This window comes from Microcebus murinus, chromosome 7 (assembly GCF_040939455.1).
Source record: "Microcebus murinus isolate Inina chromosome 7, M.murinus_Inina_mat1.0, whole genome shotgun sequence".
NCBI lineage: Eukaryota > Metazoa > Chordata > Mammalia > Primates > Cheirogaleidae > Microcebus > Microcebus murinus.
In genome coordinates, this window is record NC_134110.1 from 69,925,472 (window position 1) to 69,944,263 (window position 18,792).

Here is an 18,792-nt window from a genome sequence, read left to right on the forward strand (position 1 = left end):
TTCAAAATGGAAAGAGGCCTCTGGAGTCCCAACTTTGTTAGGGCAGAAGGCAGGCTGAGAAAGCCACTCACCTGCAAACAGGAGCCACTTCTTATGGAAAAGCATTGATTCAGTTGGAAGGGCCAAGAGCTGAGGAGAGCAGTAGATGAGGAGGAGGAGTGACACCGGTCCTACTGGAACTGTGTACAAGTAAAAGAGGATCCCCTGCCTCTGGGGTTAAGGAAACTGGTGACATGTACTGAGCTGGATTTCAGAGTTCTGTGGTCCAGTGTACACTATGTACCTGTTTTTAGAAATGCTATCCACCCCCACCAACTGCTGTTATCCTGTTCCTGTTCCACTGTTAAATGTTGGGGTGAGCATGGGGGGAGATAAAAAGGGCATGTACTTTGTAGTTCCCATGTCTCTGGACCTACAGACGCTGTACCCAAGGAGCTGAACCTGTAGAATCATGCCCAAGGAACTTTGTGTGCACCTGGACTTGATTTAGGTGACAAGCTACACAAAGTTGATTTTGGTGATTAAGTGAGATTTTGGGGTCTTAGAAGTGAATACTATAGTTCGCCTATTAGAGGGACATGAACCACTCTGACCAGTGGGCAGACTGTGGTAGATCGTTCTATAACAATGTGCAATGAATCATGCCTTGCCATGTGACATTGCTACCCCTCCCATGAAGAGATGGAATCTATTCCTCCACTGGCCTTGTGACTTCCTTTGATCATGAAAAGTGGCCTCTGGGTGCTCAATTTTGTTTGGACGGAAGGCAGGCTGGGAAAGCTACTCATGGTAGAAGAATATGAAAGGAGTGACACAGAGCCTGGATCTTAGCGGTCCCTTAGCTTCTACCATCACAGTCTTAGAATACTGCTCTGAGACAATGAGGCATGTGAAGAATCTGGAATGGAGACTCTATGGAGAGATCTGCCTGCCATCCCTACTGTCCCTGCTAAGCCCAACTCCCAGCAAACCTGCCAGCTGAATGCAGCTGCCTGAGTAAAGCCGGCAGGTCTGACAGAATCACCACCCAATCAACCTACAGAATCATGAAAAATACCAACTCGTGTTGTTCCAAGCCACTGAGTATTGCTGCAGTTTGTTACTCAGTAGCAGGTAACTGGAATAGCAGCTTAAGTACATTACCTCTCACACGTTGTCAGTTTATTTTATTTATTCCACAGACACATTAGCTCATCTCATGAATAGAGATGGCAACGTACCATAATCATAAAAACACCGTGGATTGGTGAGTATTATTTAACAATTATTGAGTAACCATAAACCACAGTATTATCTTTAAACTAGGATAAAGTGATACTCCTCTAGACAAAGCTTTTTGCTTTTTGTGAAAGTTGACATTGCTGCAAATATAATCTCAGCTTATTCACCACCTTTTATAGTTTAAATAGAGCAATTGCCATTAGCTTCAAATCAGTTCTGAAATGGATGGAGAAACCATGTAAAGAAGTAAAGAAAAAACAAATAAAAAAACCCTTATCCTGATTATTACCTGGGTAAAAAAGAAATCTTAGCTGAAGAGAAATAATGGAATAATAAAAACATTGGTCAGTCAGATGGCCAAACTGTCATCTTTATCAAATAGTCAAGAAATGCTCTTAATATTTTGGGCCAATTTGTTTTAGTAAGATTCTGGGACTATGTAGATCTGTTCATTCACTTATTTGATTATTTATTTTGCAAATATCTAGTGCTTACCAATGAGCCAAGCATTGTGCTAGATACTGGAGATAAAATCATTAATAAGATAGATATGGTTTCTGACCTCATAAAGTCAGTTGGGGTTGGAGGGTGGGCGATGAGTGAGTAATGGAAAAGCAAATACACTGTCACAATGAAGTGTGATAGGTCACATGATAGGATACTATATTAATAAGATTTTATTGATTCTTCTTATAATTTTCTTTAACTCAGTAGCCTCCAGGGCACAAGATAAAAATACCCTGTTCATTTTTAAGTTATAGGCACTTTTGCAGGGTGTGCTTCATCTTGATCTTTCACTTCCAGGTTCCGAGACCTATAAATGCCCTTGGGTTATATCATTTGGGAATCCTTGTATTGTATTGTATTGTATTGTATTGTATTGTATTGTATGCTTCTGTATTGTATTGTATTGTATTGTATTGAATGCTTCTGACTCACAAAAGATGCTGCATAAGAGAAAACATCTTTATTTGATTTTCCTTTAAGATGGTGCCTAAATGAATTTTTCTGGAAGAAAGAGTATGTCTTCAGAGAGCAAAAAAAAAAAAAAAAAAAAAAAAGCGAGGACCCTTCTTAATGTAATATGAGAAGTGGTTTCAAATGTCTGAAGTCTGCTTTTCCTCATGCCCATTGAAATCTACAGCTGGAAATACCAGTCTTATTTTCAGTTTGCTTTTGACTATGCTGTTTCTCAGGCATCTTGAGGACTGATAGAATGTCCTAGTTATCTTTGTAGATCCAGTGAAGGAGTAATAAATGTTTTTTGAGTGACTCAAAGAATCACTGCAGGAAAATTATCATTCGAGACCATAACTACTTTCCTATTGCATTTTTATTTGGGCATGTTTGTGATACACTTTTTTGTTGTTTTATTTTTTCCGTGATGGAGTTTTGCTCTGTTGCCCTGGCTGTACTTGAACTCCTGGCCTCTAGGGAGCCACCTGACTCAGCTTCCCAAGTATCTGTGACTACAGGTGTGCACAACCACGTGCCTGGTTATGTTTGAAGCTTTGATTTGCTTTTGTTTTCATGTAAACCACTTTAGGATAATATGGCAAACTACCAAAAAGGAAAATGAAAAATAAGCTAAACAATAAAGAAAATAAGGCAAGAACTGTGCTTTAAAAAAATAATCAATGATACTTGTTAAAGCACAATAAGGAAGACTTCACTCAGGACCATTTTGATAGGTATAAGAACCACTGCAATGGGGTCTTGCCTTGGGGGAGAAGAGATTAGGCCGAACTCCAGATGCAGCATGGGCTAGTGGGAATTTATAGCCAAGGAGCAGAGTTGGGGGTGGGGCATTAGTGGGTGGAAAATTAAGAGGACACATCAGGGATAAGGGGGATTCTGGCTAAAATCACCGAACAGGATTCTTCCTGGAGACAGGCCAGGTTGATAAATATCACTTGGAGGATGTTGGAGGATGAGGAAGCTGACGAGATATCAATATCGAGAATGGGGGGTTTTTGCTAAACTAACTTAAATTCTTTGCTGAAAGTGGATTTTACAAGGAAGTGCACAGATGGACTCAGCAGAAGTATCAGAAGCCTGTCTAAAGTTTGGCCAAGCAAAAAATCTTTGTTAGTGCTTAGCTTTTGTTTTTCTTTTGTAACTCTCTTCACAAGTGAAAGATTATTTTAAAACATTACCTCAAGAAAATTGTTTTTAATTGCCTTGTGTTATTCACAAACCTCACTGTTGCATGTGTGGCAGGGACAGTGTAGTACACAAGGGAACTAAAATGGCAACCTATTTAGTAAAATGAAACTTGTAAAAGCTAACGCACTGCATGCTTCCAATAAGGTAGTGTTATCAGAGCGCCCAGCAGGTAATGCCAACAGTCATGTGGTTAGCAAATCAACAAGGAAACGTAGGGAATGCCAATACTCTTGCAACAGATGTTGAAAAATAATTTCGTAACAAAAGAACCCCTTAAGAAGGAATTGATAACCCCAGGAGTAAGCTTTTCCTCATACAATTGCTGCAAAGTTTGATAGCCAAGAATGAGTCCCTCCTCCCTAGAGGAGCTAAACTTGATATCTGTCTTTGCTCTAGTTTTCCTGTAATCAAGTCATAGGCCTTTTCTTTGAGTCCCTAGCAGGATGCTCTTTTTAAATTTTTTTTCTTTTTCTTCTTCTTTTTTTTAAAAATCCATCTTCTTAGAGAAAAAGACTTATCACCGCAGCATCCCAAGTGCCCCCTGCTCCCTTCCGGTTACTTGGCACCTTCTCCTCCTGGCTTTTCCCAGTCGGCCCTGATTCGTTCCCCCGACTCCCAGGCTGGCAGGGCGCCCTCCTGCAACTCCTTCCCCTCCTCCCGCTCCCGGGCTCGCGCGCTCTCTCCGCTCCCCGCCCCCGCCGCGCCTCCCTGCGGCTTCCCTTCCCCCGCCCCTCCGTCCCGCACCCTCCCCGCCCCTCCCCCCGCCTGCTGCCTTGTGACACATCCCCGGCCCTCCCGGAGGCGGCAGCAGCGGCCGCAGGAGCAGCAGCGCGAGCCGCCACCTCCGCCGAGGCCGCAGCCCCGGCTCCGCCGCCCCCGGGCCGCCGCTGCCGCAGTCATGGCTGCAGACGGGGTGGACGAGCGCTCGCCGCTGCTGTCCGCATCGCAGTCCGGGAACGTCACTCCCACCGCCCCGCCGTACTTGCAAGAGACCAGCCCCAGAGGTAAGGCCGGCGGAGACCTTTCTCCTCTCCAAGAGCAAGCCTAGAAGGATAAAGCCCTGGGAGTTGTAGCTTAGAGATGGAGGCGAGCCTCTCTCACTTGTGCGCAGGGGAGAAGGATGCATGCTGGAAAGCTCCACCGCAGGGCTTTTCTGGTGGTGGCGGTGGTGTGTGTGTGTGTGTGTGTGTGTGTGTGTGTGTGTGTGTGTGTGTATTTCACCACTTCTTATGCAGGGCTACCGGGATGTGACATGAATTTCCCAAGCTGTGCTTTGCTGTTTTCAGAGCAGCCCCCAAGTGCAGCTGGGAGGTGGTGCAGATTTTTCACAATCATTCAGAAATCCTTTCCCATTGCTGAGAAACCGGGAGTACTGCTCACCTTGGCATCCGTCCTTGAAAGGGCTTCAGCTGGAAAAATATGCATCTCCTACTATTCACTCACCAGCGCTCTCTTCTATCAGGGAATTGCCTTACCAAAACGAGTACCGTTGATCAATAGTCCTAACATGTCTGCAATTCCTGCCCTCCGTTATTACTCCTATTTGTAAGGAACATGTGTTAGCTTTAGTTGTGAATGAGAAGGAAGAACCTTACTTCCGATAGAAGGGAAGGTGGGGGTATTTTAAATGCATATCTGGGTGAGATTGAAATTAACTTGTAAAAAGTAACCCAAGTTAATACTGTATATATTTCTATTTATTTTTCTTCCCAAGATAGAGTCAAGAAAGAATAAATAGTAATGGTGTCAGAAGAAGCAAGAGGAGTGTCTATTTACCAAACTACTTGATTTATTTAAAGAGTTATCTTTGTTCTAAGCCTTTTAATTGATTACTATAGTAAAAGAATAAGGTAGAGTCACGAGTTACAGAAAATGGAAGGCAAGATTTTAAAAAACCACTTAGGGTAGTGAAGATTGATCAAAAACGACATTTGCAAATGTAGCGTAAGTGCACCTCTCTCTTCTTTGGCTGACTGTAAGTGAAGTTTAAGAACCCAACGTGACAAAATTAATGCTTTTGAAAAATATAGGCTGATCATGTTTCTTGTAATACAACTTTTCTAAGTTCAAGTCTGGAATTGGAGCAGCTGTAGAGCAGATTGAACTTGCCTGGTATTTAAAACTTCACTTAACACACTGTCACTTGAAAATCAGCTCTCTAGATCCTAATCCACACTTACCAAGAAGCAGGACAAAGGAAAGATGTTTAGCTATAAATAATCTAATGTGATCAGTAGTTTAGAAATAAGGTGCAAAATGGAATAGACTCACTTACAGAAAACTCTTGGGTCATGTTTGTTGGTCAGCATTAAACTTGTATCAGAGGACTCCAGGTAGGAGAATTTCCTTTAATGGGCCAATTTGATATTAATATTTTACTGTTTTCTGAATTGTTTGGTATAGAATAGGCTTAAAAACTTATTAAAGAATGTTTCATCTTCATCAAGTCAGCATTTTTTGGCAAGATATTTGACAATTAATTAAGAGACAGAGTTTGGACATAAGTAACTATCCTCTACCCTGTTTTCATGCCCTCTATCTTGGATCCAGGTTTTTGTAGTTTTAGTCAACTAGTGGCTAAATTATTCATGAAAAATGGTCACACTCATGGACCTACTTGTAGACTTCTTTATTATTTGTAATATATTTGTTTAACCTAACACGATTCCTCAAACTACACAATAAACACTAGTTCCAGTTCAGCCACTAAAAAAAAAAGTAGTTTAATTCTAGAAAACTTTTAACAACCACAGAAAGTCAGTGATTTAGCAAAAAGCTCTTTCTGTCTTATGGTAAATTTTTTTCTTAACTGATGAATGAATCAGGTTAGATATTAATAATTTGAAAAACTGATTTCATATGGCATAATACCTATGAAGCAAGAAGCATAAATGAGAAGTAAAGGCTTTTTCTTGGGGGGGGATTGACAGAATATCTTTTCTTGATAAATAACAAGTAGCATCTTCATAAATATTATGAGTAATACACAAGATCTAATTCTGGAAGACCACCACCATTCATTCATTCATTTGGCAGGACAATGTCCCTAGCCCTGCTGTAGGTGAACAAGACTGATCAAACCCATGCCCCTGTGGAGCCTATGCCATAATGAGGAGAAAGAATAAGTAAACACATGATTGAATTATTTCAGATTGTAAAAAAAAATTCTGTCATTAGACCAAATGTTTTTAGTAGTTGAAAACAATTAGAATTGACAATTAGAATTCAAAAGATCAGAACTAGAATGTAGTTTCTGATAATGAACTTTAGTTTATGATATCATTTGTAATTACTCAGACTTTTATTTTTTTTTTAAAGTTAAGAGCCATGACTAGTGAATATTTTCTCCAATGCAACCCTTTGCTCTTTGTGTCACCTTCTAAAGAACAGGAATGTTAGTTACCACCCCCAAGATGACATGTTCCATTTCAGGTTGAAAGTTGGTAGAGTATTTATTTCTAGACAGGTTATTAATAATGTAGTGGAAGCAGTTAGTATTATGCCTCTGGTTTTAGTGCAAGAAAAATCACGTGTGGTCTGTGTAACAATCCTCCAGGGTTTCTAAGTGGAATGCTTCTAGTGGTCTCTACTGTCAATACTGGATTCCTGCATAGAGTAGAAAATCAGCTCTCTCCTGATTACATGCTTCATTTGGTATACTTGCCAGCTACTGATTAGGTATGGAAATTAAAACTGAAGACAGTTTTAGACTCATTTGAAAGGGGATTGGAAGAAATATCACAAGATTTCTATAGTTTGAATATATTAATTGATTCCTTTATACCTACGTTCCTATAATTTTTTTTGTAGGTATGATGTGGCAAAAGAATATGACCTTTAAATTTATAAGATTTCCTCTGTGAAAATGCTTTATGTTTTGGGTAGTCTCATTATCTACATATTAAATATGGGAATATGATTATATATTTCACTGTAATTCATAAAAGGAAAAAATAATTTGATATCCAGAGTCAGACAGTTTGATTGACTTGGTTTATTTCTTTGGTTCATTCAGTAAATAAATATTTGAGTACCAGCCAAGCTCCATGATAGGAGGGGGAAAACAGGCATACATGGCTCCTCTTCCAGTGTAGTGGTAATATTGAGACATAAATTACATAATCACACAAATAAATGCAAAATACAGTGGTGATAAGGACAGTGATGGAAATGAATCCAGTATCTTGAGAGGATAAATTAAGATTTAACCTGTTTAGGGGAGTCAGGGAAGTCTTTTGTGAAGCTCGATTGAGATCTGAAAGTTGAGCAGGAGTTAACTTGGCAAATGGGAGATTAGAAGAGCATTCTAGGCAAAAAAAAAAAAAAGTGGTATGGGCAAAGCCTTTTTAGCAGGGTGGAGTGTGGCAAATACAAGGAACTTAAGAAAGGCCAATGTGGCTAAAGAGTAGTAGGAAATGTGCTGCAAAATGGGATTGCAGAGGTAATGTGGTTGATGTTCTCCAAAGACTGTCTTCCACCTCCAAAAAACTATGTCTTCTGATATTCAGACTCTCCTTTAGTTCCCCCTCTTGAATCTGGGCTGGCCCCATGACTTGATTTTGACTTCTAGAATAAGATATAAGATATGCTGAATGACTTTGGAGGCTAGGTCAGGAGAGGTTTCACAGCTTTTGTCTCAAGTCTCTTGTAAAGTGCACTCTGGGAAAAAGTAACCTGTCATGTAGGAAGTGGAACATGCTGAGACTACCATGCTTTAAGGAACCTGAAACTAGGCTACATGGAGAGAAAGATGCTTGATCAGCCCTCAGACATGTGTGTGAAGATGCCATCTTGGATACCCAGCCCAGTTGAGTCTTCAGATGACTCCAGCCCTAGCCAAATTTTTACTACAACTGCATAAGAGACTCTAGGTGATAACCACCCAACTGAGGCTGAGTAACCACAGAATCACGAGTGCTAATATCAAATTGTTGTTTTAAGATACTAAGATTTTGGGTGATTTGTTCTGCAGCCATAGGTAACCAGAACAATGAAGATGAGTCAATCCATCCAGGGCATTGTTTGTCATGTTAAGGAATTTTGCCTTAAGCAAAGGGATGCCTGGGTTAGATGTTTGCTTATTTTTTAATCACTCTATAGAGTAGAGGATGAATTAGAGGATTGGCTAGAGAAGATACAGATAGATGGCTTTCTTGACTGCTGTAATAATTTCAGGCAGATTCGGTGAACTTTTTTTTTTTTTTTGAGACAGAGTCTCGCTTTGTTGCCCAGGCTAGAGTGAGTGCCGTGGCGTCAGCCTAGCTCACAGCAACCTCAAACTCCTGGGCTCGAGTGATCCTTCTGCCTCAGCCTCCCGGGTAGCTGGGACTACAGGCATGCGCCACCATGCCCGGCTAATTTTTTTTATATATATATATCAGTTGGCCAATTAATTTCTTTCTATTTATAGTAGAGACGGGGTCTCGCTCAGGCTGGTTTTGAACTCCTGACCTTGAGCAATCCGCCCGCCTCGGCCTCCCAAGAGCTAGGATTACAGGCGTGAGCCACAGCGCCCGGCCTAGATTCGGTGAACTTTGAAGGTAGTTTGGACTCAGGTGGTAGTAGAGGTGGAGAGACAAGGGATGATATTCAGGAGGTGTATTGAACAGGACTTGATGATGGATTGCACAAAAGAGTGAGAGAGAGGCGGCAAGGATATCTCCTAGAAGTTTAGCTTATACAACTCAATGATGTGATTACCTACCCTAAGACAGAGAAGACCAGATGAGGACCAAGTTTTGGGGAACGTTGATCATGAGCTTAGTTTTAGACATGTTGCATTTCAGATGCTTTCAAATATCCAAGAACAGATGCGACAATCAGGACTAAGAAATGTAGGACTAAGAAATGAGGCTTGGGCTGAAAATATAAAATTGTGCATTATTTGCATATTGGTGACAGCTCAATACATGGATGTTGACTCAGAGATTCCCAGAGCCCCACCAGTGTGCCATGGATATGCCTCAATGAAATATACGTGTGCTAAGATATTGATTAAAGCCTTCAGGCCACTGGCCTCCAGCTCAGAGCAGCCCCACAAATACTGTTGTTTTCTCTATGCACCTCAATGTGGAAAAGTTTGGGAAGCTCCAAATGAGATCACCTAGGGAGAAAGAGTAAAGTAAGAAGAGGAGAGAGCCTGGGCAAAGCTTTGAAAAACTCTCATGTTTAATGGTTAGATAGAGGAAGATGAACCTAATTGCCAGTGAGGTAGGGAGAAAACCAGGAGATGATAATATCACAGAATCAAGAAGCAGAAAATACTTCAAGCACAAGAAGGAGTCATCATGTGAAAGCTGCAAAGAAGAACAAAAAGATAAGGACAAAAATGTCTTTTGAACTGAGTATCATGGAGGTCATTAGGGACCTTAGAGAGAGTTGTTTATATTTGTTTATATTCAAGTCCTTTTTAAAGAATTGAAGAATTATTCATTTCTATCTCATGTCATCATCTAATATACCTTTATTTTAATTGCAAACTTACTTTGAAGCAGCTTAATTTCAATAAAGAGATTAATATTACTTCAGTCTGAAACACATTTAGGTTTCCTATGAAGCAGTAATTGTGTTTTAGAAGGCATCACCATATCCCTGTCACCTTTGTTTCACTTTTTTTAAAAGTGTAAATTTGAAATTGCTTAAGGAAATATTTTCAGTGACTGTACAAAGAAAATAAATTGACTCCTGGTTTGAGAGATAAGTTATTAATATTTAATATGTACTCTTGTTCTTTGTTGGAAATCCTGTAGTACCTAAGGTTTATTTTTAGTGATGCTCTTATGTCCCATACCTGGAGAAGTCTAAGGTTAGATGGTGCCTTAGTTTAATGTGGGGGTAAATCTTAGTTCACCTGTAACTATGCTCTACACTAGACTAGACTTCTACTGAGTTAGAGAGCTTGAACATATTTTGGCAAAGTCTTTGCATCCTTGCAGCATTTAAGGTTGACTGTGGATTGGCAGGAAGAGATGATGAAGCCCCAGGAGCCCATACCACATACAACCCACTGTAAGGTCAGATTAAATTCTAACTTTATTTGTTAAGGATTCTGAAACCCTCTGCAAGCCAGGTTGTTGTAATGAGCCCGAAAATATGCAGCATATTTGACAGCAGCTTCCTAAAGCTACCCTGGGGCCCCAGGATGGTGTGCACCCACTGCGATACTGAACAAGCACCGTCTTGCTGAACATGAGAAGCCTGATTTTGTGCTATGTTAATGCTAATGCTCTATTTAAGGAAATTTTTCCAACTGGTTCGTGAATCAAAATCTCCTTCACTGAGGCCACATCCTTGTCAAGTGAAAAAAGAGCCCAAACTTTGTTTAGTATCTGCTTCTAGCTTTCTAGCATGGTGACAAGCCCATTTCCCATTATAGTCTTTCTCCATTTTTCTGTAGGCATCAGGCTCCAAGAGTTTTCTGTATTCTGTTTTATAATGCCCACATTTCCTTCTGTCTCTACCCAGCATCTTTAAAACATTAATCAAGAAATGTTTCATTAGTTCAGTCATCCTTTCAAATATTTGAGTGCCTGTTATACTACTCCAGATGCTAGGGAGCTTATATTCCAGTGAGAGACACATACAGTAAGCATTATAATTTCTGAAAATGGAGGAAATAAAGCAGGATATGAGGCTAGAGAGTAACTGTCTGGGTGGGGGGTGTTTTATATGGGTGTTCAGAAAGTTGTCCTGGAGATAACAATCGCCCAGACACCTGGAAAGTGAGTTGGAACCAGCCATTGGAAGATTTGGGAAAGAGTGTGCCAGGCAATGGGAACAGCAAGTATAAATAAAAATTTGCTATTTTAAAAACAAGGAGAAGGCCAGGTGTGGTGGCTCACGCCTGTAATCCTAGCACTCTGGGAGGCTGAGGCGGGCGATTGCTTGAGGTCAGGAGTTCGAAATCAGCCTGAGCGAGACCCCGTCTCTACTATAAATAGAAAGAAATTAATTGGCCAACTAATATATATAGAAAAAATTAGCCGGGCATGGTGGTGCATGCCTGTAGTCCCAGCTACTCAGTAGGCTTAGGCAGTAGGGTTGCTTGAGCCCAGGAGTTTGAGGTTGCTGTGAGCTAGGCTGACACCAGGGCACTCACTCTAGCTTAGGCAACAAAGCGTGACTCTATCTCAAAAAATAAAATAAAATAAAATAAAAAATAAAAACAAGGAGGACAATAGCATGGTGACTTAGAGAAAGTGTGGTGGAAGAGGTCAGAGATGTAGATGAGGGAAGCCCAGGAGAGTTTTCTATTCCATACTCAGAATTGTTTCCTGGGGACAATAAGAAGCCATGGGGAGTTTGGAGCAAAGGAGAGACATAAAACATTTTACTTTTTAGGAAGATCATCCTGGGTAGTGTCTGGAGCAAGGATTATTGAGAGGGAAATGAGAAGCAGCTACTAAGACATGAGACTAATTAGGATGCTGCAAGAGTAGAAGCAACAAGAGGATGGTGTGTGAACCAGGGCAGAGGTGAAGGAAACACTGAGGTGTGATTGGAGTCAGGATGTGTTTTAAACATAGAGCAGCAGGATGTGCTGATGGATTGAATCACTGGAAAGAAAGGAGTCACAAATCTCCCAAAATGACCTAAGCAACTACATATACTACCTTGTACCTAGAGGTAGGCACTCAAGGGGAGGAGCTGGCCACGTGTATGTGAGAGGGAGATGGATAGTGGAAATCAATATTCTGTTTCAGACATGTTGAGTTTGCAGTACCTTTAGTCTTGATTCAATTGGAGATGTTGAGTAGACAGTTGGATGTAGAAGTCTGGAGTCTGAGGAGACACTGGGGTTGGAAAGTAAATTTCATTCAACAATTATTTATTAAATATATGAAAACATTTCCCTTTGTAGTGGGAGATGATGCTCTTGAATTTCCGTTTATTTCCAAGGACTATGCAAACTCTTTTCAGAAATGTCCAACTTTTAGAGAATTCTGTTAAAAATTTTACATGATTTGCCAGATGGATACAGATGTTAGCCAGATGGATACAGATGTTGGAGAGGAGAGTTAGCCGGATGGATGTGCATAACCATCTTTGAAGGCAATAAGCAAGTCTCTGGGAAGTGATCCAAATGGAAACCCTAATCCTTCCATTTTGGGAAAAAGCAGACAACCCTGCATATAGCTTTGTGCTCAGCTGTTCTGGGTTTCATTTTTATAATGACTAAGAGGTATTCAATAAACCAGGAATGACATCCCTTTAATAGCTCTTAAAAGGGAATACATCGCTCCTGCTGTTTTCTATTCTTTTGAGAAGGCTTCTCTTTTTGGGGGGTTTTTTTCGGTAAAGGGATTTTTTTTTTCTGTAAGAAGAAAAATGTATATGAGAAAAGCAAAAAACATGACTCCTTTTCCTGGGCTTCAATGAGTTGTTCAAGCACCGTGGAATTAAATCCTTTCATACTCTCAGAGAAGATCTACTACCTGCTTTGTTTGACTTGGTAGACCTGAGACTTGAATTATTTCTTATCTCTTCTTTACTGCCAGTTTGACCTTAGAATAGTTACTTTACATCTCAAGGCCTCAGTTTTCCACATTTATAAAAGGAGTGGTATGTTTTGTTCTCTTTGGCTTTTGTGTTTTATGACACAGTTATTCTCTGTAAGGAATTTAGATACACCTAAGAAAGTACATCTGTAACTTTAAAATGTAGATGCTTATTATCCTTTCTTACCTCACTCTTTTACTTCCAATGCCCCTCTTTCACTTAAATTCCTATTCTAGTATCTTTTGAAGTTGGAAAGATAGCATATTGAACATTAAGGAGTGTTACATGGTTCTTTTGGGAATCAGGAGCCCAAATAGCATGCAATGTCTTATTCCTCTATAGAATGTATTAATATTTGTGTGTGCTACTTGACTAATTAGAGCATTTTATTCTAAGCATTTACTTCTAAAGGCAATGGCAAAACCTTTCTTCCTTTCATATTTTGTTGAGATATTTAAGCTTGGTTATTTTATAATATGGATTTTAAAGCAATATGCAAGAAAACCCCTAACTGTTTGATGTTTGAAGATGTCATTTCTACAGAGGGAATATTTGGGGGAAAGTGTGTTACAGGATGAAATGTTATGGTTTCAGAGATTAAGTGCTAAGATTCACCATACAGAGGAGGAACAATATATAGAAATGGTAGTGAGTAGATTTAAAGTAAGAAGATTTTCAAACACCTTTTAGGCCATAAGACACTTTCCAAATAAATACTAATTTTCACTGAGCTGTATGGATTCTGCAAACTAATACAAAATTATTTAAAAATTTTGGAACAAAAGCAGTTTCCAGATTTATAGAACACAGGAGTCCTGTTCTACTTCTCTATACAGAATACTTTGCCAGGCTCAGCAAAATGAGTATTTGGATTTGCTGTCAGCCCCTAATGAGGACATAGGTCATTATTAAAAGTGTCAGATATGCCTGAATACAAGATGATCTAAGTGAAAGCCATATGGTCTTTTACGACCCAGTCTCAAAAGTCAAATCTAGTGTTGTTTCTGCCATGATGTATTGGCCAAAGCAGTAATAAACCACCTGGATTCAAGGTGAAGGCACAAAGACTTCACCTTTCAATGGGAGAAGTGTCAAAGGAGTTGTGGCTAGGTTATATTAATAAAACGACCACAATAAGCCATGTCACATCCACAAAATTAAACAATATGTAGCTGGAAAAGAAATTATTCAATTCTATGTACTATTATGAAAAAGATTGCCAGGATATATTGTAAAGTGAAAAAAGCAAGATGAAGAACAGTATATAAAGCATACTCTCTTTTGTGTAAGAAAGATGGAGGGAATGAGAATAGTTATCTGTGTGTATTACCTGTACTAGCTTCAAGAACACTGGAAGGATACATAAGAACAATAACATAAGTGGAAATCTCTGAAGTCAGACATGATGGATGGGCGCAAGAGTTGGAATAATAATTCTGAGCATACACCTATTTCACATTATTTTGATTTTTGAGCCATGCAAATATATTATTAATAAAAATTCAATATATCATAAAAATATACTTTGGCCACGTTATATTCTTAATACTTGAACAGTTTATCTTGATTAGTATCCTGAACATTTTAACAAACAGCCATTTTTTAGACTTTGTGCCCACATCTCTGTACAGGTCCTTGCAGTTGTACCTCTTAAATTTCATCATGTTTGATTTGGTCCATTACTCCAGCCTGTCAAGATCTTAGTAGCCAGAGTCCTGTTTTTAAGATGGAAAACAGCACTATGTACACACTTTTCCCTAACACCATACTCGTTGCCTCATCCGGTATCATTTATTAGCTATTTCTATTCTTTTCTAGATGGAGATTAACTTTTTACTTCCTGTAGGTAGATGAATAGGAAAGGGATTCTGAAAACTATAACTTCCAATTTGTACCCATTCATCGAAGCCTTTTTCTTTCATGCAGTCTTTTCTAATCTCTGTTGTTGGAATATATATATATTCCCAAAGTAATATCTTGCAACATTTCTGTTATATATCTTAAAACTTATTTGTATATGGGATCCTATAGGGAGTGATAAGGAGGGAGACAGGATTCCTGTCTCATCTATGAGCCTTATCACAGTCACTTGCATACGATCTTGACATATGACACGTAACCAATACCAGTTTCGTGAATGAACGATAGACCAAGAAAACAAGGAAGGATGGCATGATGGTGATGATGAAGTCACTTAGGGAGTGAAGGTTTTACAGGGAGCTGGAGTAATTTGAGAACAGAAGACTGAAGTGATCCAGCAGAGCATGTGGCCAGTTCCATTTTCCTCATTAAAAATGTCCACATGACAAAGAGAGGAACTCTGTGGCTGTAACCCGTGCTGGCTACAATGGGAACTGCTATCTTAGGCGTAACTTCTGCTTAACTTTTTGTATTTCTATAGAAATTTCTGTATTTCAAAATGAAATTTAGTTAACCCATGGACTAAAAATACATATGCAATAGAATTTAAAGGATCTATTCACTAAATATCTTTCAGAACTTATTGTATGCTTGCAAAAATATTGATTCTAAGAGGCTGATCAGACCCCCATGTATATATTTGATTTTGCTCAGATTTATGGTGTATATGTCCCAAGTTCCAAAATTACTATTGACTTTTTATCTAAAATATATTAATCTGTAGGTTATTTAAAAAGTAAGTGGGGGAAATATTTTAGGATAGAAAAATACAGATTATAACATAATAGTTCATATATTTTACCACCAGATTTTATTGGACCTTAACATTGTATCATACAGTTTCATATATTTAACCAAATAAAATGTTACAAATCTGGTTGAACTGTCTCCTCTCCACCATACACTGAGGTCACCTTTTTCTCTCATATCTTCTTTTATCCAAAATATCTTAAAACAAATTTCTGGTTCAACTATATATAAGTGCATTTTGTAACTGTGGTTTATGAATACTTGTAACCTGTAAGTTATCATTTAATGTGTACACCTAGTTATTTACAAAGGCGTCCCTTGCTTTCCCTTAGAAAATACACACAGCCTGTGATAGTGAGGTGAGCTTTCTAGGAAGAGTGACAGAATAGGGATCCTTTGCCTCATCATGCCAATGGAAGAGTTTCTTAATTTCTAGGCTTGTGCATTTTTGCACCAGAAGCAAAAATTTTTGCACCAGAAGCACAAATTTTATTGTTTTCTGTAATAAAAATAAGTATCTATTTTTCTTGCAACACATGCTTTCTTGAAAGCAATATTGTAAACAACAAACTAAGAATGGGGTCATGCAAACACACACTATGATTTCACAAAAATCATGCCAGAAAAATTGCATGTTTTGAATTATAAATAAAGTAATTGATAAAGTGAGAGAATATATAACTTATAAACTGTCTATACTTGAAGAAAACACCAGGGCCATAGGTGAAATGTATCATCAGGATAAAGTAGAGATTGACTTATGAGAACTATAAGCCCTTGGTTGCTTTTTCTGTACTATGCTAGAGATGTTCTGGCATCTCAACCTCATTAAATGTTGATGACAAAAGTGTCATCAACCAACAAGTAAACTCTTAGAGCTACTTCTAGTTTAAAACAAGCATCAAATCCAAAAAATCTGGCTCGTTTCAGTATTACGTTCCATCCTCTTTGGTTTAACACCCTTAGGATCCACTTCCACAAATATTCTAAGGTTTCTGACAATATATACTATCAAAACCTTGCAATTCTCTTGATGTAGAAGCTGCATCTTACTGAGTTAGTCTTTGTATTTGCCCTTCTGGAATATGTTTAGGTTTGACTCTAGTTATGAGTCTTGAAACAACAAAGGGTTTTGAGGGTGGATTTTAAGAAGAATGGCCATCCCCTTGTCAGGCAGCTGCCTCAGGTAAGGTCATGAGTTTTCCAGCAAGGGAAGACTTGGATCCTTAGACATAAGAGGAAAAGATATTTTCCATTTGCAAGAGAGGCTCAGAGTGACTTAGGAATTTAAGATTCTGAGCTCTGTTTGAGCAAAACCAGATGTCCTCATTCCAAGTTTCACTCCTTTGCATTCAATGTCTTAACTTTCAATGAGAGGCTTCTAAGGCTATGGATTTATCTGATGTTATAATTTTGCAATCTGCACAATGAAGTTTTGTGTTTGATTTCCAGCAGTATATTCCCTTTGTTAATTAGAAATGTGATACTTTTAAGACTGCAATAGAAGTTCTCTGGTTCTCTAACTGTAACTTGAGCTGAGAGCTTAAAGACCTGAAATTTTCATTTTCTGTCTGTAAGGGTGCAGTGGATTTATAGGAATCCATCTACCTCTCAGTCCATATGGTAATTATTACTGCCATAATGATCACGTGATGGAGCCACAACCATCACTATCAACTATAGTGGATGATCTGATTTATCAGGATGGCACCATATGCTATGAATTTACCATCCCATTTACTTTTGGTAGTAATCTCAACATGGCATTCAGGCTCTAGTTGACCAAACCATTCCTCCAATTCCATCTATGAGGGTTTGTTTCCTGAGATCACTTCTGGTATGAGTTTCTGTACAGTCAGGACTGGTTAGATGACAGAAACCACAAAATAGAATTTAATATAAAGAATTGTTAATCAGGTATAAAGTTATTAACTAGGTAACTGAGAGGTAAACATATTACTTGAAGGTATCGAGGAGGTAGCAGGAAGCAGCTACCATGACTAGGGCTGAGAGAATAAAGTGAAGAGATTGGAACTGTTAAAACTTGGTCATGTAGAGGAGGCGTCCTGCAAAACTGAAACATGACTTCTGAAGAAGAGGCAGTGGCCCCCTGGTGCTGCTGGTGTCTCTGGACTCTGGGAAAAGACCCTGTGCAGCCGGGGAAAGGGCACTGGCTTAGCTGGTGCTGAGGTCTCTCTGAGCAGGGGAACAATGAAGCTGGTTCTGGCAAATGTTGAAAACTGCCAACTGGCTTCAGGGTTCCTATGGGAAAGAACTGCTGCCTCCAGGGTGAAGCAGCACTCCTGGGACGACATTTGGAGAAACAGCAAGCAGGTTGGGAGCAAACAGGTAACAAATAAAAGGAACTAATCCCTTCCTCCTCCAGCCTTGCTGTGGCTCCTCTGTCACCTCCTGTTAACAGAGCATACCCTGGAGCCAGTTGACAAAACCAAATTATAGTTTTGCAAAGTTCCAGCTCCAACATCATAAAGGAGAGTAGAGAAGGGTGAATTGGAGCTGAGGTCAGTAACCTGATTACCAGCACATTCGCCTTCTAATCTGACTTTAGCCAGGGAAATCCTTCCAAGAGTCTCATGGCCCTGGGAGAACATTCTCCAAGCTTTCCTAGAATAGTTTTATTTCTTTGGTTTCAGAGAAGGAGAGGAACAGAAAGTGATCTTCTCTTTCTTTTTGTTGAACTGGACTGGAGAAGTTTGGCAGTAAAAACAGCTATCCCATAGTGGCCAAGCTTGGTCTGTCTCTACCCATGCTCTCTGCAAAGATCCTAAGGGAAAATGAATCCCTGCAATGAAAATTGGGGGAGAAAATAGCCAGGCTTTCTTCTCAGGCTGCTCCTTTGTACTTTTCTTGCTCCTCTTATAATCATAATATCCTACAATATTTCTCATTTTAATCTGATATTATTTTTCAATTTTGATACAACATCTTTGTCAAGGGCCTGAAGGGCTGAGTGTAAAGATTGTGTCAATGCAATAAGTGAATTAAACTGGCAAATATTACCATAAAGGTCAGAGCAATCCAACAAAACAATTTCAATCTCTAAAATGCTGGAGGATGTATTTGGAAAAAAAATGAAGAACGGATTAATACATCAGGATGAATTAGCAAGACAGGAGGGCTGTTTGGCATAAAATAGATAAATTAAGTCGATGTTTGTGATGGGAAAATGTAATCTGATCACTTGTGGGTTTACAGAATAATAATGGTTCCTTCTGA

At 39.2% G+C, this 18,792-nt stretch overlaps 1 protein-coding gene across 1 annotated transcript in view; it reads left to right on the top strand.

Moving 5' to 3' along the window:
* The first annotated feature begins 4,167 nt into the window (after nt 1–4,167).
* The window catches only part of PIP4P2 (phosphatidylinositol-4,5-bisphosphate 4-phosphatase 2), a 48,154-nt gene continuing 33,529 nt past the window's right edge, over nt 4,168–18,792 (top strand). Inside the window, exon 1 of the mRNA XM_076005168.1 lies at nt 4,168–4,391. Within this exon, the coding sequence (XP_075861283.1) occupies nt 4,286–4,391 (106 nt within the window). The 5' untranslated portion in view covers nt 4,168–4,285. The remainder of the gene's footprint in view (nt 4,392–18,792) is intronic.